At 42.1% G+C, this 26,953-nt stretch overlaps 1 protein-coding gene across 4 annotated transcripts in view; it reads right to left on the reverse strand.

Annotated features, from left to right (window-relative positions):
- Window positions 1-5,060: 5,060 nt before the first annotated feature.
- Window positions 5,061-26,953, reverse strand: part of PARD3B (par-3 family cell polarity regulator beta) — a gene marked incomplete at its 3' end in the record, with an annotated part of 1,052,967 nt that continues 1,031,074 nt past the window's right edge. For all 4 annotated transcript variants that reach the window (XM_079710158.1, XM_079710159.1, XM_079710156.1 and 1 more), the window contains one exon: window positions 5,061-5,418. In XM_079710158.1, the coding sequence (XP_079566284.1) occupies window positions 5,061-5,418 (358 nt within the window). The remainder of the gene's footprint in view (window positions 5,419-26,953) is intronic.

Consider the following 26,953-nt stretch of genomic DNA (forward strand, 5'->3'; position numbering starts at 1 on the left):
GTGTGGAGAGGGCTGAGAAGAGCCAGTGAAGTTGCTCGGGAAACATAGGGATGGTCTCAAGGAAAACCAACTTAGAATCATGTTTCTTTAGACAAGGTAGGAGTGTTTCTAACATGAGAGAGGGGTCAACAGTGTTGGATGCATTTGTGGATGCCGTGATGCACTTCCCAGATCCCACTTCAGGAATGAAGAGCTATTTTCCCAGCTGCTGTGAATATCACCCAAAGATGACCCCAGCTGTCAGCCCTTTTGGGGATTGCCTCACCTGAAGAAAACTGCCTGGTTCTGGGGCTCCCCTACTTCCAGAAGTAGCCCGTATCCCCTGACCAAGATAGTGGGATAAAGGCCCATCTCCCTTGTCCCCACCTGGGATGACTCTATGGGGCCACTGCAGCTCCAAGTTTCCCTGTGGAGTTGGCTGAGCCCAAGTTGGGAGCACATGGCAGCTCAGTCTTTCCCTCTCTGCCCCATCCTGTCTTCTTCCCCTGCCTTCTATGGGTACTGAACCCAAGTGCACTCCCAAATAAACATCCTGCTTGTTCATTCCCATCTCAGCATCTGCTTTTGGGGGAGCCCAGCATGTGACGGATGCTCTTTCCCTGTGTCCTCTGCCCTGTGAAGTTGCTGTTCAAGGGTGAGCAGGACCACACCAACCTACCTATTCATTCTTCAAACCCTAAAACAAACAGGTGGTGGGTAAAAACCAAGATTTGACTTTTACTGACTGAATAAAGCTTTATTTTGATGCAAAATAAACAAGAAAAATTTATATATTCATATATAACAACATCCAGAATCTTTCTGTGGTAAAAATGGGATCATCCTAAAAAGTCTGTAAAGAATTCATTCTCCACCCCCTATGCCAAAATATGATTTCACATAATTTATCTTCAGAACTTACACACAGACTTGGTATCATATAAGCACAGGAAAACACTAGAAAAAGTGACTGTATAAACAGCAGGTTTTGTTTTTATGTTCCAGTAGTAAATAGCACTGCAGTCAGCATGGATGGAGCATAACACTGTCTGAAAGAGTTGAGTCAGGAGACAGTCTTGGGGGTTAGTTCACTCTCCACTCTGGGCTTATAGTGAAGCCCACCTTTAAAAGTCAGGCTGTGTGAGATTCTATTACGATTTAAGGACATGAGGGAGAGTTTCCCTTAGAAGTTGTAGCTGCATATGAGATTCTAGGCTTATTTTAGATATCTAACTTTCATTTTCCTTTTTATCAGAAAGGTGACTTTGTAGCGATATCTTATGGAGACTCCTTTTTCTGGTCTCATTGTGGCATCATTTCCACTTAAGTCGGCGTGAACCGGGAGTGCAGAGAAATACTATCGCGGGCTGTTTCTGACTCCAACTCCCTCCTGCCTAATTGCGCTAAATCTGGACTTTCTGTTGCTCATGGACTCAAAGCAGTAGGCTGTCTACCCAATTTAGCACCAGTTTGAAGGCCGTTCATTGTGGATTTCAGAGTTTAATGCCAATGAAAATTTTAGAGACACATATTGCTGTCCGCACCAAACTCTCCAGATCTCTATATCTCTCTGAAATGCTAAGATGTTTCTCCAAAGAAAATGAACGCTGTGGTTACAGGTTAGGGAATGAACACTCTTTGAAGTCTTCATCACTGTGCACACCAGCCCTATGCATGGCAACCCCAAAAGTTGTCAGGTGCATTTCCTTCAGAAGATAGATTTCATTCAAGAAGTTCCTAAATCTTTGGAAGGAATAATGAATCATGTTTTAATTTTGTTACTGGTGGCAAAAATAAAGCTTCAGTGAAGTCTCAGATCTCGTTTCTCAGGAAACAGAGTTTCCTCCTCAGGGTGACGGTGGGTCTGTGGCTCTACCCATGCTCTTGATTATAAGGTCTTTGCTCTGTGCTGTACTATGAGGTCAACGCATATAGATCTAAAAATCTAAGAAGAAGGAGCTTCACGGTCATTTTTCCCCCAATTTTGTTGTCAATCATGATTTAAGAGAATACTCTGACTTTGAGCTTGCCTTTCATCCCGTGGTGTGATACCATAGGGAAGCAATATTATACCAAGAGTGATACTGCCACAGACCAGTGACACAATGGGTTAGTGAGATGTCGTGTTTCGCTCCCTTGTAGAGGACTGAATTTGCCTGCATCTAAAATTTTTTGGTCGTCTGCTCCCTTTTATCTCTCTATTCCTGTAAAAAGGGACACAAACAGAGCTCCTTAAAATAACTAGTTACTTGAGGCCAATACATCCTTTCAAGGCCTGGATGACCCAGTGGTCAGGCGAGGAGCTGGAGGGGTGTACGTTGATGGGTTTGCAGCTCGCCAAGCTCGCCGTGCCACATTTTCCTGGGGGTCTATTAGCATTCCGAGCTACAAGGAGACACCTGATTGAGTTTTTCCAAGGCCATAAATAAACCAGGAACTATTTCCTGCTACTGGGCACCTATTGATTATAGCCTGGTCTTCTAAATGCTCTAAACAACCTGTTCTCCTAAATACTGGGAAAGAGTTCCATAACCTCTGGGTGGTGACAGTTGGAGGGCTGGTTCACAGGCATTTATAAAGCTTACATTCAAGCTGTTCTTAATTGTTGCTTGGCTTGATGAAGACTGTCGCACGCGTAATGCTCGCTTCTTTTGGGTAGGGTCTAATGGGGTGTGTGTTATACTTCAAGCAAGGAAAGAAAACTGCTATAATCTTTTTTTTCATCTGTTTTCATAGTACCTTCACATCCTTGGCTGCCCCTCAGGATTAGCAACTGTTTTATTACCTGTGTGTACAACACAAAACCATGCTTGGAGCAGCTTTCCCCGAGCCTGAGTGCAGGAGATCTGCTCACAAGGTGGCAACGTGGTGAAAATATAGGCATTCTTCCTACAAGGGCCACTCCTCTAACACACACAGAGCGTCTCACCTTATACCACTGCCCCTTGTGGGACCTTGGCCTTAATCCAGAAGGAAGCTTTTGGCTTGGCTATGTCCAGTAGTCTACAGAAATTTGGTTCAATTATGGAACATCCTAAAGGGCTGATTTTTAATGCTTCAAAATACATCAGACTTCCCTCATCTTATCATTGTCTTCTTGAAGGTTTATGTAGCTTGAGGGGAAGGCAGCTCGCAGCATGTTGGCTGGGAAACCCTACAGCTCACCTGCACTCCAGCTGTAGGTGAGCAGGGCCCAATCCTCAACCTCTGCACAAATTGCGAACAATCTAAAGGTGCCTGGCATAAGAGAGATGATAGAGGGCAAAAAACAACTTGACAGTCTATTTTCAAGAGGGCCATAAGTAAATTGTACTTTAGAAAATGATACCTCTTAAAGTTCAGTAAATAACACTAGTTAAATCTAAACCCAGCAGTTGCATCATTCTTGGTAACAGAACTCTATTTTAAATTAAAATAAGACTAAACTGGGCTGGATAGATACTCTATATATTCAATAATACTATAATTTGTTAAATCCTAGCAGTCAGAGGTATCCTAATCTTGGCCAAAATATGTCTAAATTGAACTCAAGACTTTTTTTGGGAGGGAATGAAGAAGGAATGTAAAAAGGTTTAAAGTACTGCAAGAGTCACTGAACAATTCGAGTTGCTGCTCCCATGCTTTGCTGTTTCTCAGTTTTCTCTTATGTTCTCATTTGGGTTAGGTTGTAGGTTTTAGAGGTTCTATGTTGAAATAAGTAGAATATAGCTGCAAAGCTCTAAAAAAATTGCGATGGCTTTTGGAGGGTGGGCTTTCAGCTTTTCGAAGCCATAAGACCTTTTTCCCAACTGGAGCCCTTGGCCTTGGTCTTGCCCTGACTTCTGTTAATGAAATAATATAGCAGATATAGCATGATTTAGTTTTATGCTCCTTCTCCCTTCCCTTCTGTTTTCTGGCTTTTTTCCTTTTTGTTCCCTTCCTCATCAAACTTTCCAGAAAGCATTTTTATTTTCCATTCTCCATACTGATAATCACACACTTTCATACACACACACACACACACACACACACACACACACACAGAGTCATTCACCACCATCTACCACCTGCCAGTTATCATTCCCAAAGAGTACAGTCAGCCCCTCCCTGATGCCGGGTGCGTATGGCGCTGTTTGGCACTGGGTCTGGAATTGGCATCTCCAGAGCACTGCTTCCTGTGCATACCAACCAGTGGGCCCTCTTTTTCCCGAGTACATCTTAACTCTCAAGTGGGAGCCTTAAAATAGAGGCCCCACTTACAATAATTATAGGCAGGAGATTTGGGGATGCCTCGGAAACCAGATATCTCCATGCTATTGTGCCTGGGACGTGGGAGGAAGGAAGGTGAGGACCACAGGAATGTCAGCCTCTTCACCTGATTGCCTTGATGCTAGGCATATATTTCTTCTGGAAGCTCTGATTAGCTTTGTACATCCTCCCAGGACACCAATACTGCATTCACATCTTACTTGTATACTAAAAGCAAGGAAACGTGACATGCTTATACCAAGTGAGTGGAACTGAGAACCTGAGAAATTCTACAAATAAAGAAATGCAGCCTTCCTCTAGGTATAAAACATTTCAAGGAGATCACTCGTCCTGTTTGCCGCTGTTGTTTTTTCAATGTAAAAACCACTCACTTAGGACACCCATATTGGCAACCACTCTTCACAGACTTAACAACTCTAATCAGGTGGCTGAAGCTTAGTCTCTGAATGGATGACGATCCCGGGCAGAGTCTGCCCTCCATGATGCCAGTGCTATGGGGCATTTCTGTTCTCCAGGGAGGCCCCATGTTGTAGATTTCCATTGTTATCTGCCTGTTCAATTGTCACTCGCAGTGAACTGAACAATTCTAAAAGTATTTCAGGCAGTATTTTTTTGTATGGCCCCATCCTTCCTCTTCCTTCTGGTTTCCCTCCCCAAACTCCTGTCCCCTTCTTTCTCTCTGATTAGCAGTCAAGTGTTGCAGCCTCAGTGAGAAAAACCTAATCTGTACCATGGAGAATTCTTAACAGGAAGAAGGCCTTAAGGTGTAGGAAGAACAAAGGTGATGTTGGATGTCTTCCTTTCTGGGCTGGGCTGAGCTTGGTGGCGTTCAGCTACACGGCTGCAGTCATGGGGTTCTTCTGCCGGGGATCCTGCATTCGATAGGGGTACTGATCTGGGCTGCCCCCTCGGGGCACTGGTCTGCCCATTTCTGGGTAGGCTGGTACTCTGTGGTGCTGAGGAGGGGAAGGTGGGACATCTTGTCGGAAGGGTCCTTTGTGCTGGGGGGCTGGCGGGGGCGGATAGTACTGGGGATACCGGAGATCTGTGATCCTCAGATCTGGGGGTCGGGGGTAGCTCCCTTTGGGCGGATGCACAGGATGAGCCCCTGGGTAATACGGAAGCTCCCTTTCCTTGTAGAGCCCTCGAGGTGCTGCTGTCAGATAGTCTACAGGATCCGCTGGTCCTCCCCTGGAAAGAGAGCAGACACATATCAATGACTACGAAGCCAGCTGCCCAGATGATGGCCACATTCCTTAGCCTCCCATGTAGTCTGGCATGGCCACAGACGGGATCTGGCCAGCGGGATGTGAACAGACGTGACGTGTGCCCTTAAAAGGAAGAAAGGGACACTCTTCTTCTCTTCCCTCCTTTCTGTTGGCCCCTGGAGTGGCCATATTAGACACAAGGAGAAAGCCACATGCTGAGGAAGGCAGAGCAACAAGAAGGTAAGAGCCTGGCTCCTTGACCCCATGGAGCCAGCATGTCAGTCAGGACTGACTGGCGCCTGAGGGAGAAATATAATTCTGTCTTGTTTATATGTTGGCCTTATTATAGTAACCAAGCTAGTTCCCTAAACAAGGCTGAGTTTGGCTCTATTAAAGCTGGGATCATTTGCCCCTCCCCTTTCCACCTCCCTGAAACCTGACATAAACATGGTGGTAGAAATGCACATTAGGGCTTCCTTGGTGGCGCAGTGGTTGAGAGTCTGCCTGCCGATGCAGGGGATGCGGGTTCGTGCCCCGGTCCGGGAAGATCCCACATGCCGCGGAGCGGCTAGACCCGTGAGCCATGGCCGCTGAGCCTGTGCGTCCGGAGCCTGTGCTCCACAACGGGAAAGGCCACAACAGTGAGAGGCCCGCGTACCGCAAAAAAAAAAAAAAAGCATTATTTGGAGTCATAAATTTCCCAGGGATTGCATTCACTTCTCTCCTAGGTCTGTGGGGGTGCTCTTTACATGAGTCACAGTCTTGGTCTAACTCTGGTTGGCTTCTGTTACATCCCTGTGTGGAATAGTATGCCCTCCTCTTTCTACAGTTCCTAGAGAAAGTCCCGAGCTTGGACTTACCCACCCAAAACTTTGATATAAAGCACTTCTACTGCAAAGTCAATAAGTACCACCCAGCCGGTAGCAGATTAGGAAAAGACAAACCAGCTGTAAGTTGTACTGTGTAATGAGTAGGCACACAGAAAGGTAAAGGGCAAGAATAAACACTAACAGAAAGTGACCCTGTCTGGATCTCTCTATTAAGACAACAAGCATCTTCTGATCCATTTGTCATAACAGAAGCAATAGGTCTCTAAACAGTGTACAGATGAGTGCATCTTATCTAGCCTGGGGTTAAACAGATGAGTTCTGTTTGCAGCTCTTAAAATCCCATAAACCTTCTGTGCACATATTCACTACTACCATGCCCAGATCCTTCCCACTTTCTACCATTCCTCTTTTTATTATTCCTTTTTAAAGGAAAACAGCAACAATAATAATTAATGAAAAGCTCTCCAATGTCAGAGTACAACCTGGTAGAACACTTGAAAGAAATGGCAGGGCTGTAAGAATACGGTACCTGTGGTTAATCAAGCACTGTCAGTGAGGGTCACAATCACCCTGTAATCTGCAGAGTTTGATGTGAAAACAGCTCTGTAAGTAAGTTCCCCAAATCATGATTATTTGACAAGCTCCAAGCTTGGGTCCCTGTGGAAAGCAGCATGTGAACACATTCATAGGGGTGAATAATAGAATTTTCTCTCTACTTTTTTATGTCTTAATTTGGCTATGTATAATAATGAAAGATAGATCCTTGAGCCTGGGTTAATTTAGTTAGAGTTTTCAGATAAAAAAATTAAATTGTTTGCGTACAAGTTATTATAGCATCAACTGCTATCATTCAGTGCAGTTTGCTTTGCTCTATTTTAAATTGCCCATGACACATAGAGTACAAGTGTGTAATCTGTCACTCCGGCCCTGGGAAGTAAAGGATGGGGATTTCATCTTCCCATTCCTTTAGAATGTTGTTTTGTATTTAGAAAACCTCCAGCGCTCATTACACCTTTTATCGTGTAATATTGTAAGCTTTCCCCCTCTCCCACCGTGCTCATTTCTGTTTCCTTTCGGTTCACGTTAAAGATTTTCAAAACACTTAAAAAAAATCCTTAACGTGTGTTTTCTCTCAAAATCTACTGATGATATTTCTCTGCATGAAGTGAAACATGTGGTTTTTCTGCACTCATTTTAAGCCCTTGGGATAAATCACTGACATTTGCAACACACAAACATTATCTGCCTTAAAATGAACATACAACCAACACTCCCTCTGGACCCTCTTAGCATGAATGTTTCCTGTTTAAAATGGAAAGAGAGAAAGGAGGAATTCCAGGCCTTAGACTTTTAGGGTCCTGTTCTCTCCCTGGAGATTTCTCTCTTTTAAAACAGAATATTATAAAAGACAGGCAGGCCTTGGTTTTTTCGTGGAGAGACTAGCCAGATCAAGCAGTGACAGGGCAGAAGCCACCCCGATGGCCACAGCCACCGTGCAGGCTGCGTGCACATGGGGATGGTCAAGTCTCTTCTCCCATGCCTCCCCCTACTAGTCGGCCACCTCACACGGCCAGGAGAAGAGGGGGAAGAACTCAAGATAGTTTTGTGGACCCACACTGCTTCCTCTGAGGGGAAGTTTTACGTCTGGGAGTTTGCTTACATGTGGCAGAAACCAAGTGAGGCACCTGTTCTTTGTCAAGAAATGAAATCATGGAAACTGTCTTTTTCTGTAGAACTCATCAAAACAGTTATCATTTCTAATTTTTCAGAGAGAAGAAAAACAATGAGCTGGCCTATAAAAACACTCTTTAAGGTTCAAAGAGTGCTAGAAGAATTTTTCTTTCTTTAGTGCGGGGGAGGAAGTTGCTATTGTTTATAATAACTTTTTGCTCAAAATTGAGCATTGACTTTTACCAGAACTAAGTGCTTGTGAATATTGTGTGCACACGCACACACACATATTTAAAAGAACAATTTTTAGGGAGGTTGAGACAAGATGGAAGAGTAGAAGGACGTGAGATCACCTCATCTTATGAAAACACCAAAATCACAACTAACTGCTGAACAGCCATCAACAAAAAAATGCTGGAACCTACCAAAAACCATATCCTATATCCAAAGACAAAGAAGACACAACAAGATGGTAGGAGGGGCGTAACTGCAATAAAATCAAATCCCATACCCGCCAGGTGGGCGACCCACGAACTGGAAAATAATTATATTGCAGAAGTTCTCCCACAGGAGTGAAAGTTCTGAGCCCCACATCAGGCTCCCCAGCCTGTGGGTCTGGCAATGGGAGGAGGAGCCCCCAAGGATCTGGCTTTGAAGGCCAGTGGGGTTTGATCACAGGAATTCCATAGGACTAGGGGAAACAGAAACCCCACTCTTGGAGGGCAGACACAAGCTCTCGTGTGCACCAGGTCACAGGGAGAAAAAGCAGTGACATCATAAGAGCCTGGGCCAGACCTATCTGCTGGTATTGGAGGGTCTCCTGCAGAGGTAGGGTCAGCTGTGGCTCACTCTGGGGACAAACACACTGCAGCTGTAGTCCTGGGGAGTACTCATTGGTATGAGCTGGCCTGGAGGCCACCATTTTCCCATCAAGACCTGGCCCCACCTAACAGCCTGTAGGCTCTAGTGCAGGGACACCTCAGGCCAAACAACCAAAAGGGTGGGAACACAGCCCCACATATCAACAGACAGGCTGCTTAAAGTCTTCCTGAGCACACAGCTGCCTGCTAAACACACCTCTTGACAAGGCCCTGTCCACCAGAGGGACAAGACCCAGCTCCACCCACCAGTGGGGCAGGTACCAGTTCCTCACACAGGAAGCCTGCACCAGCCCCTGGACCAACCTCATCCACCAGGGGGCAGACAGCAGAAGCAAGGAGAACTACAACCCTGCAGCCTGTGGAACAGAAATCGCAATTGCAGAAAGTTAGACAAAATGAGATGGCGGAGGAATATGTCCCAGATGAAGGTACAAGATAAAACTCCAGTAGAACAACTACATGAAGTGGAGATAGGCAACCTACATGAAAAACAATTCAGAGTAATGACAGTAAACATGATCCAAGACCTAAGAAAAAGAATGGAGGCACAGATCAAGAAGATACAAGAAATGTTTAACAAAGACCTAGAAGAACTAAAGAACAGAGATGAACAATACAATAACTGAAAAGAAAAATACACTAGAAGGAATCAATAGCAGAATAACTGAGGCAGAAGAACAGATAAGTTACCTGGAAGACAGAATGGTGGAAATCAGTGCTACAGGACAGAATAAAGAAAAAAGAATGAAAAGAAATGAGGAAAGTCTAAGAGACCTCTGGGACAACTTTAAATGCACTAACATTTGCATTCTAGGGGTCCCAGAAGGAGAAGAGAGAGAGAAAGGACATGAGAAAATATTTGAAGAGATAATAGCTGAAAACTTCCTTAACATGGGAAAGGAAACAGTCACCCAAGTCCAGGAAGCACAGAGAGTCCCAGGCAGAATAAACCCAAGGAAGAACATGCTGTGACACATAGTAATAAAATTGACAAAAATTAAAAACAAAGAAAAATTAAAAGCAACAAGGGAAAAGCAAAAAATAACATACAAGGGAATTCCCATAAGGCTATCAGCTGACTTTTCAGCAGAAACTCTGCAGGCCAGAAGGGAGTGGCCTGATACATTTAAGGTGATGAAAGGGAAGAACCTACAACCAAGAATGTTCTACCCAGCAAAGCTCTCATTCGGATTTGATGGAAAAATCAAAAACTTCACAGGCAAGCAAAAGCTAAGAGAATGCAGCACCACCAGACCAGCTTTGCAACAAATGCTAAAGGAACTTCTCTAGGCAGGAAAGAAAAGGCCACAACTAGAAACAAGAAAATTACAAATGGAAAAGCTCACCAGGAAAAGCAAACACACAGTAAAGGTAGAGGATATTGAAAATGCAGGGACTTCCCTGGTGGTGCAGTGGTTAAGAATCTGCCTGCCAATGCAGGGGACACGGGTTTGATCCCTCATCTTGGAAGATCCCACATGCCGTGGAGCAACTAAGCCTGTGTGCCACAACTACTGAGCCTGTGCTCTAGAGCCTGCGAGCCACAACTACTGAAGCTCATGCACCTAGAGCCCATGCTCCACAACAGGAGAAGCCACTGTAATGAGTAGCCTGTGCACCTCAAAGAGTAGCCCCTACTCACAGCAACTAGAGAAAAGCCCGGGTGCAGGAATGAAGACCCAATGCAGCCAAAAAAGAAAAAAACAAAAAAACCACAATCATTTGATATTAAAAGACCAGCAACTTAAAAAACAATCTTGTTTATATACAGACTGCTATATCAAAACCTCATGGTAACTGCAAACCAAAAATCTACAATAGAAACACACACACAAAAGAAATAGGAATCAAAACACAACACTAAAGTTAGTCATCAGGTCACAAGAGAAGAGAACAAAAGAGGAAGAGAAGAAAAAAGACCTACAAAAACAAATACTAAACAATTAACAAAATGGCAATAAGAACATACATATCAATAATTACCTTAAATGTAAATGGATTAAATGCTCTAACCAAAAGACACAGACTGGCTGAATGGATACAAAAACAAGACCCATATATATGCTGTTTACAAGAGACCCACTTCAGATCTAGGGACATATACAGACTGAAAGTGAGGGGATGGAAAAAGGTATTCCATGCAAATGGAAATCAAAAGAAAGCTGGAGGCAATACTCATATCAGACAAAATAGACTTTAAAATAAAAACTGTTATAAGAGACAAAAAGGACACCACATAATGATCAAGGGATCAATCCAAGAAGAAGATATAACAAATATAAATATGTATGTACCCAATATAGGAGCACCTCAATATATAAGGTAAATGCCAACAGCCATAAAAGGAGAAATTGACAGTAACACAATAATAGTGAGGGACTTTAACACCCTACTTTCATCAATGGACAGATCATCCAGACAGAAAATCAATAAGGAAACACAGGCCTTAAATGACAAATTGGACCAGATAGGCTTAATTGATATTTATAGAGCATTCCATCCAAAAGCAGCAGAATACACATTCTTTTCAAGTGCACATGGAACATCTGCCAGGGTAGATCACATGCTGGGCCACAGAGCAAGCCTTGGTAAACTTCAGAAAATTGGAATCATATCAAGCATCTTTTCTGACCACAACACTATGAGATTAGAAATCAACTACAAGAAAAAAACTGTAAAAAACACAAACATGTGGAGGTTAAACAATATGCTACTAACCTACCAATGGATCACTAAAGAAATCAAAGAGGAAATAAAAAAATCTAGAGACAAATGAAAATACGACTATCCAAAACCTATGGGATGCAGCAAAAGCAGTTCTAAGAGGGAAGATTATAGCAATACAGTCTTACCTCAGGAGTCAAGAAAAATCCCAAATGAAGAACATAACCTTACACCTAAAGCAATTAGAGAAAGAAGAACAAACAAAACACAAAGTTAGCAGAAAGAAAAATATCATAGAGATCAGAGCAGAAATAAATGAAACAGAGACAAAGAAAGCAGTAACAAAGATCAATGAAACTAAAAGCTGGGTCTTTGAAAAGATAAACAAAATTGATAAAACTTTAGCCAGACGCATCAAGAAAAAAAGGGCTCAAATTGGTAAACTTAGAAATAAAAAAGTTACAATGGACACCACTAAAATACAAAGAATCGTAAGAGACTACTACAAGCAACTATATGGCAATAAACTGGACAACCTAGGAGACATGGACAAATTCTTAGAAAGGTACAACCTTCCAAGACTGAACCAGGAAAAAACAGAAAATATGAACAGACCAACCACAAGTAATGAAATTTAAAATGTGATTAAAAAAACTCCCAATGAACAAAAGTCCAGGACCAGATGGCTTCACAGGTGAATTCTATCAAACATTTAGAGAAGAGTTAACACATAGCCTTCTGAAACTATTCCAAAAAATTACAGAGGAATGAATACTCTCAAACCTATTCTATGAGTCTACCATCACCCTGATATCAAAAGAAGACAAAGCTACCACACACACACACACACACACACAAATTTACAGGCCAATATCACTGATGAACATAGATGCAAAAATCCTCAACAAAGTACTAGCAAACCGAATCCAACAATACATTAAAATGATGACACACCATGATCAAGTGGGATTTATCCCAGAGTTGCACGGATCTTTCAGTATCCACAAATCAATCAGTATGATACACCATATTAACAAATTGAAGAATAAACCCACATGATCATCTCAGTATATGCAGAAAAATCTTTTGACAAAATTCAACAACCATTTATGATGAAAACTCTCCAGAAAGTGGCACACACCTCAACATAATAAAGGCCATATATATAACACACCTCAACATAATAAAGGCCATATATGACAAACCTATAGCTAACATCATCCTCAATGGTGAAAAGCTGAAAGCATTCCATTTAAGATCAGGAACAAGACAAGGATGTCCACTTTTGCCACTTTTATTCAACCATAGTTTTGGAAGTCCTAGCCATAGCAATCAGAGAAGAAAAAGAAATAAAAGGAATCCAAATTGGAAAAGAAGTAAAACTGTCACTGTTTGCAGGTGACAAGATACTATACATAGAAAATCCTAAAGTTGGTACCAGAAAACTGCTAGAGTTCATAAACAAATTCAGTAAAGTTGCAGGATACAAAATTAATATGCAGAAATCTGTTGCATTCCTATACATTAACAACAAAAGATCAGAAAGAGAAATTAAAGAAAAAACCCCACTTACCGTCACATCAAAAAGAATAAAATACCTAGGAATAAACCTACCTAAGGAGGCAAAAGACCTGTACTCTGAAAACTATAAGATGCTGATGAAAGAGATCAAACATGACATGATCAGATGCAAAGCTATACCATGTTCTTGGATTGGAAAAATCAATATTATCAGAATGACTATACTACCCAAAGCAATCTACAGATTCAATACAATCCCTATCAAATTACCAATGGCATTTTTCACAGAAGTAGACCAAAAAATTTTACAATATGTATGGAAACACAAGAGACCCCATATAGCCAAAGCAATCGTGAGAAAGAAAAATGGGGCTGGGGGAAGCAGGCTCCCTGACTTCAGACTATATTACAAGGCAACAGTAATCAAAACAGTGTGGTACTGGCACAAAAATAGAAATATAGATCAACGGAACAGGATAGAAAGCCCAGAGATAAACTGACACACCTATGGTCAACTAATCTATGACAAAGGAGGCAAGGATATACAATGGAGAAAAGACAGTCTCTTCAATAAGTGGTGCTGGGAAAACTGGACAGCTACATGTAAAAGAATGAAATTAGAACACTCCCTAACACCATACACAAAAATAAACTCAAAATGGATTAGAGACCTAAATATAAGACCGGACGCTATCAAACTCTTAGAGGAAAACATAGGAAGAACACTCTTTGTCATAAATCACAGCAAGATCTTCTTTGATCCACCTCCTAGAGTAATGGAAATAAAAACAAAAATAAACAAATGGGACCTAATGAAACTTAAAAGCTTTTGTGAAGCAAAGGAAACTACAAACAAGACAAAAAGACAACCCTCAGAATGGGAGAAAATATTTGCAAACGAATCAACAGACAAAGGATTAATCTCCAAAATATATGAACAGCTCATGCAGCTCAATATTAAAAAAACAACCCAATCAAAAAATGGGCAGAACACCTAAATAGACATTTCTCCAAGGAAGACATACAGATGGCCAAGAGGCACATGTAAAGGTGCTCAACATTGCTAATTATTAGAGAAATGCAAATCAAAACTGCAATGAGATACCCCTTCACACCAGTCAGAATGGCCATCATCAAAAAGTCTAGAGACAATAAATGCTGGAGAGGGTGTGGTGTAAAGGGAACCCTCCTACACTGTTGGTGGGAATGTAAATTGGTACAGCCACTATGCAGAACAGTACAGAGGTTCCTTCAAATCTAAAAGCTACCATATGATCCAGCAGTTCCACTCCTAGGCATATATGTGGAAAAAACCATGGTGCAAAAGGATACATGTACCCCAGTGTTCATTGCAGCGCTGATTACAATAGCCAAGACATAGAAGCAACCTAAATGTCCATTGACAGAGGAACAGATAAAGAAGATGTGGTACATATATGTAACAGAATATTACTCAGCCATTAAGAAGAATGAAATAATGCCACTTGCAGCAACATGGATGGACCTAGCGATTGTCATATTGAGTGAAGTCAGAGAAAGACAGATATCATATGATATCACTTATATGCAGAATCTAAAAAAAAATGATACAAATGAATTTATTTACAAAACAGAAACAGACTCACAGACTTAGAAAACAAACTTACGGTTACCAAAGGGGGAAGATCGGGGGAGGGATAAATTGGGAGTTTGGGATTGACATATACACACTATTGTATTTAAAATAGATAAACAACAAGGACCTACTGTATAACACAATGAACTCTGCTCAATATTCTGTAATAACCTAAATGGGAAAAGAATTTGAAAAAGAATATATACATGCATATGTATAACTGAATCATCACTTTGCTGTACACCTGAAACTGACACAACATTGTTAATCAACTATACTCCAATATAAAATTTAAAAAAAGGTTAAAACAAATAAACAAAAGAACAAGTTTTAAGCAAGGAAAACAAAAAAGCCCAGCTCATTAACTATGGAATTTGATAGGATAAAGCAAGTGGAATAGGGAGCTGATATTTTATCTTTGTTAATCTTGAGTTTCCAGGACTTCCCTGGTGGTCCAGTGCTTAAAGAATCCACCGTCCAATGAAGGGGACGCAGGTTCGATCCCTGGTCAGGGAACTAATATCCCACATGCCACGGGGCAACTAAGCCTGCGCACTGCAACTACTGAGCCTGTGCTCTCTGGAGCCCGTGCCCCACAACTAGAGAGAAGCCCACACGATGCAATGAAGAGCCTGTGTGCTGCAACAAAAAGATCCTGCATGCTGCATGCCACAACTAAGATCCTGCATGCCACAACTAAGACCCAATGCAGCCAAATAAATAAGTAAATATTAAAAAAAAATCTTGAGTTTACCTTTTCATAGTATCTTTATTGGGTGAAATTTAGTATTTGTAGGAAAGCACAAAACCCAACCCATTCTGGGGCCTAAGAAATGCTTATCACAGTGAGCAATGCTGCATGTTTTGAGCCAACCCTGAGAAATCCAGGGGTAGTCTTCTTTAAAGATTCTGATGAAAACAGGGATCCAAATAGCAAATGTATCAGCACTTTAAGACCCCTCATTTTTCATGCGACTCCATAATTTTTATTTGTGTGTTATTATCTTTCTTAAAAAAACCCTTTTAATTCAAAATCTCACCCAGGAACCATATTTACTTAAGAAGCACAAGCCTATATTTCCTTTCTTTATAATATGACTCTTTGTGAAAGCTGTCATGAAAATATTGATATTTCAAAAATTTCACTTATTTCTTTCCCACACTTTTTTACTATTTTTTCTTTTCCTATTTTATTTTTGATTAGGGTCATTTCTGGAGGCCCAAAGGATTCAGATTTTGATTGGAAAATTTGTCGGAACTGTCTCATACAGTTTCCAGTCACATAGATGCATGCAATAATGAAGGTTAACCTTTCAGGCTAAGACCTGGCCCCACCCAACAGCCTGTAAGCACCAGTGCTGGGATGTCTCAGGCCAAACAACTAACTGGGTGGGGACACAGGCCCACCCATCAGCAGACAGGCTGCCTAACGACTTCCTGAGCCCACAGTCTCCTCTAGACATGGCCCTAGACATGGTATTGACATGTGAAGAAGCAATAAAGATCACTTCCTTTACATGAGATTTTCCTCTTTTTGCCATCTCAGTATGTCACTATTTTTTTTTTCTTTTTTTTTTTTTTTTTTCTGTACGCGGGCCTCTCACTGTTGTGGCCTCTCCCGTTGCGGAGCACAGGCTCCGGACGCGCAGGCTCAGCAGCCATGGCTCACAGGCCCAGCCGCTCCGCGGCATGTGGGATCTTCCCGAACCGGGGCATGAACCTGTGTCCCCTGCATCGGCAGGCGGACTCTCAACCACTGCGCCACCAGGGAAGCCCCATGTCACTATTTTTAATCAAACAAAAAGAGGCTGTAAATCAGAGGTTAAGTGGGTCAGACAGACAGCTCTTGGGTACCAACAGTCTTCATTTTATGGAAGGAAGGAAGGAATGCTTCTACATTTGCTAAGATAATCCTTTTGGGGAAAGGGATCAGTATTAGAAGGACCGAGTCACTGGCAAAATTTTTAGCTAGGAATGAGGTGGCTATACTTACTGTAATAGATGAAGGGGCCTGAGCCCCTGGAATAGATGAAGAGGCACAAGTAGCTTTGAATCCTCTCACCTCCCCCTGCATCTCCATCCCCCCGACAATTGCAAAGAAAATCTCTTTCCTCTGAACTCACCACAGTGGTTCATTCTCACCTCATCTGCCTGTCTCCCTGCCTCAGGCTGGTTATATACTGTGCTGGAGCACCATCATCTTGAAGGAACTGGGTCTCATGTATCTAGTGATCTCCCTCAGAGCTTACCACAGGGCTCTGCACGTCAAAGTTGCTCCATAAATGTATACTGAATTTGTTCAAGAGAGTTTAAAGAGAAAACCCCCAAACATACATGGTACCCATAGAGGGTCAGATATATGCAGAAGCTGGAACTATTAGTAGGTGGGTAGAGAAATGAAAGGAGAAAGTGGGTTCTCATTGAGAAGCAGAGATTGACAGTGGTTGAGATAAGACTGGACTCTAATTTGTAAAGAAGGAGGGAGGGATCGTGGGCTGAAAAAAAGGGTTGGACTCTGCCCAACATAGAATGGTTGTAAACTTTATCGGGTATGAGTTATTATAGTTGTCTTGTTTGCCAAGAACAAAAGTAGACTGTCTTATCTCTGCTGTCTTGCATAGTACTTGAATCATAGTAGGTGCTTAATGAATCTTGGACTCGAATTTAATTGCCTTGACTTATTAGTGAGGTCAACATGACTAACTGGGTCAGGTTAAGTGTATTTACTCAAGAATTAGTTAAGGGAGAGTGGACAACATGGTGGAGTAGAAAGAGCCTGACCTCACCTCCTCTCACAAGCACATGAAAATCACAACTTTCTGCAGAACAATCATCAATGAAAAAGACTGCAACTTACCAGAAAAGATCTTCTACAACTAAAAACATAAAGAAGGAACCACAATGAGATGAGTAGGAGGGGTGGACTCGTGATTTAATCAAGTCTCATACCCACCAGGTGCGAGACCCACAAACTGGAGAATAATTATTCAATATATTGCAGAGTTTCTCCCATAGGAGTGCGTGTTCTGAGCCCCACGTTGTGTTCCCCAGCCCAGGGATCTGGCACCAGGAAGATAAGCCCCCCAGAGCATTTGGCTTTGAAGGTCAGTGGGGTTTAATTGCAGGAGCACCACAGGAGTGGGGAAAACAGAGACTTCAATCTTAAAGGTACACACAAAATCTCACATGCACTGGGACCCAGGACAAAAGCAGTAATTTGATAGGAGCCTGGGCCAGACCTACCTGCTGTCTCGGAGTGTCTCCTGGAGAGATGGGGGTGGGGGTAGCAGCTACAGCTCACGCTGGGGACATAAACACTGGTGGTAGATATATTGGTAACATTCAATGCTGTGAACACTCCTGGCAGCTGCCATCTTGACTCATTAGTGCCAAGATCTGGCCCCACCACACAGCCTCAGGCTAGACAACTAACTGGGTAGGGACACAGTACCTCCCATTGGCAGACAGGCTGACTAAAGACTTCCTGAGCCCACAGCCTAGACATGCCTCTAGACATGGCCCTGCCCACCAGAGTGCCAAGACCCAACTCCACCCCCTAGTGGGCAGGCACAGGCCCTTCCACCAGGAAGCCTGCACAAGCCTCTAGACCAGCCTCACCCACAAGGGGGCAGACAACAGAAGCAAGAAAACTATGATCCCATAGCCAGTCGACTGAGTCGGCCAGAACCTACCAACAGTAGGCCAGAACCTACCCTCAGACCAGCTGGGCCCTGGCCCTGCCCACTAGCAGACCAATGTCACCTTCAGGACACCCCGGATCCCATATCCAACTGTCAGGAACTGCGTGCCCCCCACCCCCCAAGAGCAATCTGACACCAGCTCTGGGATCCCTGGGCCCTGCAGCCAGACTCCAGGAACCAGCTCTGCCTGCCAGTAGTCCGGCACTAACCCCAGGACCTGGCTTCACCCTCCAGTGGGGGGGCAACAGCCCCAGAGTCTTTGGGACCCTGACTCCACCCACCAGTGAGCCAGCACTAGCCCCAGGGCCCACTAGGGTTCTACAACCAGCCTCCTCATGATCAGGCCCCACTAAACAGCAGCCAGCAGCATCCACACAGGGCAGGGCCTGGCAGCCAACCAGACTAGGGGCCAACCAAGTCTACCAGACCACTCACATAGCCCACTACAACAGAAGGACCCATGTAGCCCTCTTAGGGGAAACTCCTAGAGTGCATAGCTTGAGTGATGAGAGGGGAGTGCACTGCTAGGATGCATAGGACATCTCCTACAGAAGGCCACTTCTCCAAGGTTGAGAAACATAACTAACGTACTACATACATAAAAATACAAATAACAACTTAGACAAAAGAGGTGGCAGAGGAACACGTTCCAGATGAAGCAACAAGATAAAACCCCAGGAGAAGAACTAAGTGAAGTGGAGATAGACAATCTACCCAAGAAAGTTCAGAGTAATGATCATAAAGATTATCAAATAACTTGGGAGGAGAACAGATGCACAGAGCGAGAAGTTAGACGTTTTTAACAAAGAGTTAGAATATATAAAGAACGACCAAAGATGAAGAATATAATAACTGAAATGAAAAATACACTAGAAGGAATCCACAGTAGATGAAATGATACAGAGGAATGGATCAGTGAACTGGATGACAGAGTAGTAGAGATCACTGCCACTGAACAGAAAAAAAAAAAAAAAGAATGGAAAGAAATGAGAACAGTTTAAGAGACCTCTGGGACAACATCAAGTGCACTAATATTTGCATTATAGGGATCCCAGAAGGAGAAGAGAGAGAGAGAGAAAGGGCCTGAGAAAATATTTGAAGATATAGTAGCTGAAAACTTCCCTAACCTGGGGAAGGAAACAGTCACCCAAGTCCAGGAAGCAGAGAGTCCCATACAGAATTAATCCAAAGAGGAACACACCAAGATATGTTATAATTTTAAAATGACAAAAATTAAAGATAAAGAGAATATTAAAAGCAACAAGGGAAATGCAACAAGTAACATACAAGGGAGCTCCCAAAAGGCTATCAGCTGATTTTTTCAGCAGAAACTCTGCAGGCCAGAAGGGAGTGGCATGATATATTTAAAGTAATGAAAGGGAAAACCCTACAACCAAGCATACTCTCTCCAGCAAGGCTCTCGTTCAGATTTGATTGAGAAATCAAAAGCTTTTCAGACAAGCAAAAGCTGAAAGAGTTTAGCACCACCAAACCAGTTTTACAACATATGTTAAAGGAATTTCTCCAGACAAAAGAGAAAAGGCCACAAGTAGAAACAAGAAAATTATGAAATGAAAAAGCTTACCGGTAAAGGCAAACATATAGTAAAAGTAGGACATCACCTACACACAAAGCTAGTAGGGAGGTTAAAAGACAAAAGTAGTAAAATCTGCATCCACAATAAGCAGTTAAAGGATACACAAAACAATTAGATGTAAACTGTGATATCAAAAACAGTAATCATGAGGGGAGGAGAGTAAAAACAACGTTTTTAAAATGCACTTGAAATTAAGAGATGAGCAACTTAAAACATTCATATATATAATTATTATATATATGATTGTTTTATATATATATATATATATATAAAAAACATAATTATATATATATAGTATAGTCTGAAGTCAGGGAGCCTGATTCCTTCAGCTCTGCTTTTCTTTCTCAAGATTGCTTTGGCTATTTGGGGTCTTTTGTGTCTTAAAATACAAATTTTAAGAGACATATATATATATATATATTAATTAGACTGCTATACAACAACCTCATGGTAACCGCAAACCAAATATCCATAATAGATATATATACGAAAAAGAAAAAGGAATACAACAGAAAGAGAAACATATATTGTACGATATCACTTATATGTGGAATCTAAAAAAAATGATACAAATGAACTTATTTACAAAACAGAAATAGACTCACAGACATAGAAAACAAGCTTATGGTTACCAGAGGGGAAAGTGGGGGTTAAATTAGGAGTCTGGGATTAACAGACACACCACTATATATAAAATAGATAAACAACAAGGTCTACTGTATGGCACAGGGAACTATATTCCATCTTATAATAACCTATAATGGAAAAGAATCTGGAAAAGAATATATATGGTCTCATATATGTAAAACTGAATCACTTTGCTGTATACCCACGACTAACACACATTGTAAACTAACTATACTTCAATTTAAAAAATTTTTTAAAAAAGGAATAATAAAAAAATACAACTGAAAAAAATCAGTTAAGGGCTGTTTTTATTACGGTCCAGGAAAATAATTTTCTTTGTTTCTGTCATAAACACAATAATCTAGGAACATCTTTATGCATTTAAAAATATAGTAAAGAGAGTCTCAAATACAGTACAAAACCTTAGGGAGACAATGTCAAAGGTGAAAACCTGGTTCAATCACCAGTTTCATGTACCCGAGCTTGAGGACTGATGAACATGAGCCAGAGGTAGCAGTGAGGTCCAGTTCCTCTCTGTCACAGCGCTTCCCCATCTTTCCTCCACCTGAATACACATGACGGGTGGCTTTCATACAAGCCACACATGCCCAAGAGAGGCAGAAGCTAGGATTATGCCAACTTCTCTACCATCTGCTATAGCTCAATGCCCTTCCCTCCCTGCCAAGAGAGAAAAGGGATTGATGTGAGTGTGGGCCACATTATTAAGGGAAAAAGTTTGAATCTGCTGTAATTTAGAAAAAGAAATTATTTTCAGCCTTCAATTCTTCAAAAATCCTTACAATATGGAGCTGATCATAATTCACCAATGGATCTCAAGGCTGAGTTTAAGAAGCACCTCTCTCTCATCCAGTGAGCTTTTAGGAGGAGGAAAGGCAGGTGAAGCTGAAGAATAACAAGAGAAAACAGCCAAGATTGAGACACATCAGTGACTAGAAGAGAGTTTGTTTTGAGAGGGGATGAGCTTTGCAGACATAAAAATAAGGTATGTGGTAAAAAGTGTGAAAGCCATAAGGAATTTATGAGGAAAGATAAGCACATCCACCTGAGGCATAAGCACTGGCTTTCTTGCTTAAGGAAAAGCTTGCAAAGGGCAGAATCTTGTTCCTCTTAATTTCTGTAAAATACTATGTGTGCTCTTAGTAGCCAAAACAGACAATTTCTTAACTTCCAAGGTAGGCTTTATGAGTTTCCTTTTTTGGTAATAATTGACTGTGACCAAATTTGGGGTTCAAATGGGAGAAAGCAGATGATGTAAAACTGCTGGTGCTAAGAGAGGTACTTGGACCCCTTGGCAGAAAGTCGACATCTGGCGAAGCCATATTCCTCTCAAGCACGCCACGTGCAGATTATTTAGTGGCTGAGCTGATGTTGGTGCTTTCTTCTCTGGTTCTTCTACAAATATGGGAAAGCTAAAAAACGATCAGCACACACTAATATACTTGTAGGAGCTGAGTTGCCCATGCTATGTGGACAGAGATGCTTTTAGTCTGTGTTTGGAATTCCTTCCGTGTCAGGTTTCTCGTTACCAGGGCTTTATCCTTTGTCCAGGCATGAATGTGGTTGGCCAGGATTAGCAGAGCCCTTTGCAATGTATATTACATAGCTCTGATTTCTGCAGATTTTACAGAATCATAAATACAAGGATCATTTGATGGCCTGTGTTATAGAAGTGATTTCAGGGAAAAATCCTACTTTCACCACTCACATTTCTCATAGTGTTATGAGGAGAGGGCTCTTGCTCTTATGCTAAGAACTGGAGTGGGAACAGATTTATCAGCAGATGCTTTTGGCCCTTGTTAACACCAAGGAAATGCTTGCAAAGAAAATGAAAGAGGAATGATAATGACAGAGTGCTCAGAAGACATTTCTCAAACAGTTTAAGACAGGCACCATTTTGATCACCCACATTTAATTCCTTCTTTCATGTTTTTCAACAGTGACCACAAACACAAGAATTTAGTTATTAACAAACTGCATGTGCGCTGAGGATGGGATCCTACATTGCCCTTTGGCAGATGTTATCTGGGAAATGGCCCTTAAGAATGTTTCATGCTATCAGATGGTGGGAGGTATTCTCTAAAAAGGGTCCTACTAAAATAATTTCCTTTGTGACGGGGTATGAGGTTTCTAAAATGCATGCTGAGGACAATTAGAAAGGGCAGCATGAGAGCACTCATAGAGAAAGAATCTTGTGGGAAGCCAAAACTGTTGTGAGTGGCCGCAAAAAAGTCATGAAATCCATCTGAACGATACCTGCATATAATTACCCATAGTCTTTTTAACCACGGAATAGGTTTATTTAAAGAGAATGGCAACCATAGGAAACAAATCATCATAATTTGTTAGGCCACTAAAATCATCTCTCCCTCTCTTTCTATTGTAACAGTAGTCCTGGAATTTCAGTATCTAAACACTAAGGATTTCATCCAATTGTCATGAAAGAGACAACAGTTCAATTTCAAGGTCAGACTTGGAGGGCCAACTGGTTAGAGAGTGTAGGGTCCTGAATTCTAAAGACTATTTCTCCTGCCCCTTAGAAGCACTACACAGTTTCTTGCCCAAGATAACTGCCTGGAGACAGGACATTCTAGGGCAAAAACATACTGTTCATGAGTGCTGCTTTGCCCTGCTCAATTTAGATTATATTTATTTTTAGAGTAATACATGAAGTTTTTGGATAAGATGTTCATGTATCTTATCCAAAGGTACTCATATTCATCATATTGGTGCCACATATTTACCTGCCCCCATTCCTCTGCTATTAATTTCTAAAACCTGGGCCATAGGAGGATTTTGATGTAAACCACCCACAGGCTTAGATCATCAGAATTCCTCTTCACTAAGGTCAAGAACCACAGAGAAGGAGTCTTAAATACTTTCACCTTCGTGTGTGTATATTGGGAAGGGCGTCCATACCATGATTGTATTAAGGCCTGAGAGAACCCTGCCACTGCAATTCTGTACTCTGAAATTCAGGAGCAGAAATATAAATGCTGGAAAGAATGCTACTACTGTGCTTGATGAACTCAGGAACAAGCTTCAAAAGCTGAATTTAGAATTGCAAAGATTCGAAGCCTGCTGAGCACAGTGGCTTTTTCCTGAGTGCTTACAGCGGACCAGGCTCCATCTTAAACATTTTCTCCATATCAACATGTTTATTCCTCACAACAGAGCCTCAAGGTAGCTACTGTTATTAGCCCTGGTTTGCAGATGAGGATATGGAAGAACAGAGAGGTTAAGTAACTTGACCAAGGTCACACAGGAAGTAGCAGGGTCTAGATTCAAGCCCAGGTGGACTGACCCGGAGGCCACATGCTTGGCCATTAAGCTAGAGCATGCAGCCTCTGATCTCTCTTGCTTCTCACCTGCTCACAATGTGCCTGTTGGCAGCAGGTGAGAGGAATCAGAGGCATTCTTCTGACTGGCTCGTGAACAGTGGGTGAGTGGGAAGCAGTTCAGTCTGGGGAGGATTAAGGAGTGTGGTTTTTGTTCAGTAGCATCTAGAGCAGGGGAGTGATGTGCATTACCTATGGGACAGCTCCCCTTGGAGGTTCCGTAGGCACCTCAAACCTTACAGGTACAAAATTAAACAATGGCTTCTCCCCAAGTCTGCTGCTCCTTCAGTGGTCCCTTCAGAGAATGACATAATCTACACAGTCAGCCATTTCTACACAGAAATCTAGATCCTTTCTGTCTTCCCCACTCCAGCCAGACACTGGGTTCTAGAAACCCCTTTTCAACTGGAATAGCAATAGTATATCAGGGCTAATGACAGGCAGGCAAAGTTGTGGGCCAGCTTCATAACAGAGCAATTCAACAGCACAGAGGCCACCGCATGTGAATCTGAAGGACATTGAGTTCTGTAACCATCAAGCCACTAACTTTGAAGCAATTTTGAGCACATCACACTTATTCTAAAATGAAAACATGGCATAATTTGTAAACACAGCAAGTTTAGTTTTCTTTTGGGGATCATGTGAGCATTTACATTTTTGGGGTCTCAAATTTAAATCCTGACAATTTAACTGGCTTAAGAGTTATTTTGCTTGTGCCTGAATATGAGATCTACCAAATGCCTTTTAAAAAAAAAATCAGGTTATCTTTTCTCCCAAATTTATGAGACTAAATGAGGTTTATAGATCATATTTCATAAACCTCTGGGTTCACTTTCTGCCTTAAGAAATGAGCATGTTAGTTCTAGTGTTTGATTTATAAGACAGTTGGAGGACACATGGACCAGGACCAATGAGTAAATGAGGTGTGCCGGGTTCACTTTCAGGTACGAAGGATTTGGCATCTTCTCCTTCACATACTGACTTGATCTCACCTCCAGGTAGGTTTCCTGTGTAAAGGACTTTCCTCATCCTCTCAGCAGTGACATGACGTCCCTGGTCCCACCCTCCCCTGGTGGGGGCATATCGAAGGAGGTACAGCCTGACCCCAGAGCTCCGCTCGGGGGGAGTTTGGATTTTGATCACTGAACCAGCTGCAATTCTGCTCGGGTGGCTTTTTTTTTTGGGGGGGGGGCCGTTCAGCATGCGGCATGTGAGATCTTAGTTCCCCGACGAAGGATCAAACCCGCATCCCCTGCAGTGGAAGCGCGGTCTTAACCACTGGACCGCCAGGGAAATCTGTCAGGTGTATTTTGGAGTTTTATATTCTAACAGTCTCCCAGCCCCCTCTCTAATTTCCACCAGATAATAGATAGAAGCACTTTTGGCCTCTCTGTATAAATTCTGATGTGGAATTGAGGCACCTCATGATACTTTTCACCAAAGTGTGGAGGGTAATTCTGGGCCTTCACCTCCTGTCTGCACTCAGCAGGTTCCAAAGCCCAGGCTGGGCCTGGGGGGTACATACGAGGCTCAGCTGTCGGTCCCACTCAGCCCTCCTGTCTGGAATCCAGCTCATTATTAGGCAGAGTGCTTTGGAGACAGCATCAGCATGACAGATTCTACATAATATCACATTCTACTCAGCTTTCATTTTTGCAGATGAAATGGATTTACAGCACAAAGGTTACTGAACTGTATTGTCGAAATGATTTTTGAGAAATAATAAAAGTTATTAAGAGAGTCTCAGGTGCTGATGACTAGCTCTGAGCTCCCCCATCCTGCCTTGGTCCCTTCATCCTCTGGCTGATCATTACATGGCTGGTAAAGACTGGTGATTAGTGTCATTATGAACCTTTTACTTTCAAATCCCCATTTATTGAAATTAGAGCATTCTTTGTCATTTCTCTTTCTGCTGTAATACAGCCTGACTGTTAGCCCCATTTCTTTGGGTTCCATCCTTGCCTTTGATGCTGGTAAAATGGAGCAGCTAGCAAATCAAGGGTTATAATAGCCCATACCGACTGGAGCTATGAAATTCTTCTGCTCTCATCATTACTTTTTTTGTCTCCAATGTTTTTGTACAGTTACTGTCCTGAGCTTTTCCACAGCTCCCCTCTCATGCCCCCGCCTCCACTCCCTTTAGTGAACTAATATGTGGATCCAGAGCCACTGATGAATGCTTTTAAAAAAGACAGGAGGACAAGCTTTTATTGTGAGTTAGCTCCTTCAGATGTTACTCCTACATTTGTTCTCTAACTCCCTTATTTATTGATTTATTCCTTGAACAATTCAAAGAAAACTGTAAATTTGCCTTCTATTTCTTTGCGTGCTGCCTTGCTCTCAGCCATATTTGGTGCTGGCATATGTGCCAGTATGAAACGATGTCCCCCTGTTTTATCACATGCATTCTGTTATCAGCACGGTGGCAACCTTATTCTTAAAATCAGTCATGAAGCTGAAGCTTTAATAATTTAAATAAAAGCTTATCGTAGAAAATCAAATATTTACAAGTATGAGTCATCTAATTTAAAGAAATTAATTAAAAGTAAATGCTGAAGTGATTTAAAACTAAAGAGCCATTACCAAATAAAACGTTATTTACCATTTGCCCCATGCCAGCTCGTTCCTAAATGTCAGGAGAGATGGGATGCTAGGCCCTCCCATTGCTTTTGTGGGCTTCGAGCTTCCAGTCCTGCCAAACTGTTCCGGTACTAGATCTCATTTGCCCATGAGAGTGGGAGGTGCTCTCAGGGTTTTAGGTGTTGAGGGATCTCAGTGTGCACCTCAGTGTAGTGGGGAGAGCATGGGACTCAGAGGCAGAAGATTGGGCTTGAAGGGAGGAAAGTATTGATACCTTGTGGAAATACGATCCACATGACAACTTTCTTTGAGCCTCAGTGACCTCATATGAAAATGGGGATATTATGACTGCCTTTCCTCCCTGTGCAGGGTTGTGATGGAAACGAAATAAGAAAGAAGAAAGAAACAAAAAAAACCAATCATACTGTGGTCCTAGGTACTTGTTGAACTTGAAGTCACAATAATTTTTAAAAGA

This window comes from Hyperoodon ampullatus (assembly GCF_949752795.1).
Source record: "Hyperoodon ampullatus genome assembly, chromosome: 8".
Taxonomy (NCBI): Eukaryota; Metazoa; Chordata; class Mammalia; order Artiodactyla; family Ziphiidae; genus Hyperoodon; species Hyperoodon ampullatus.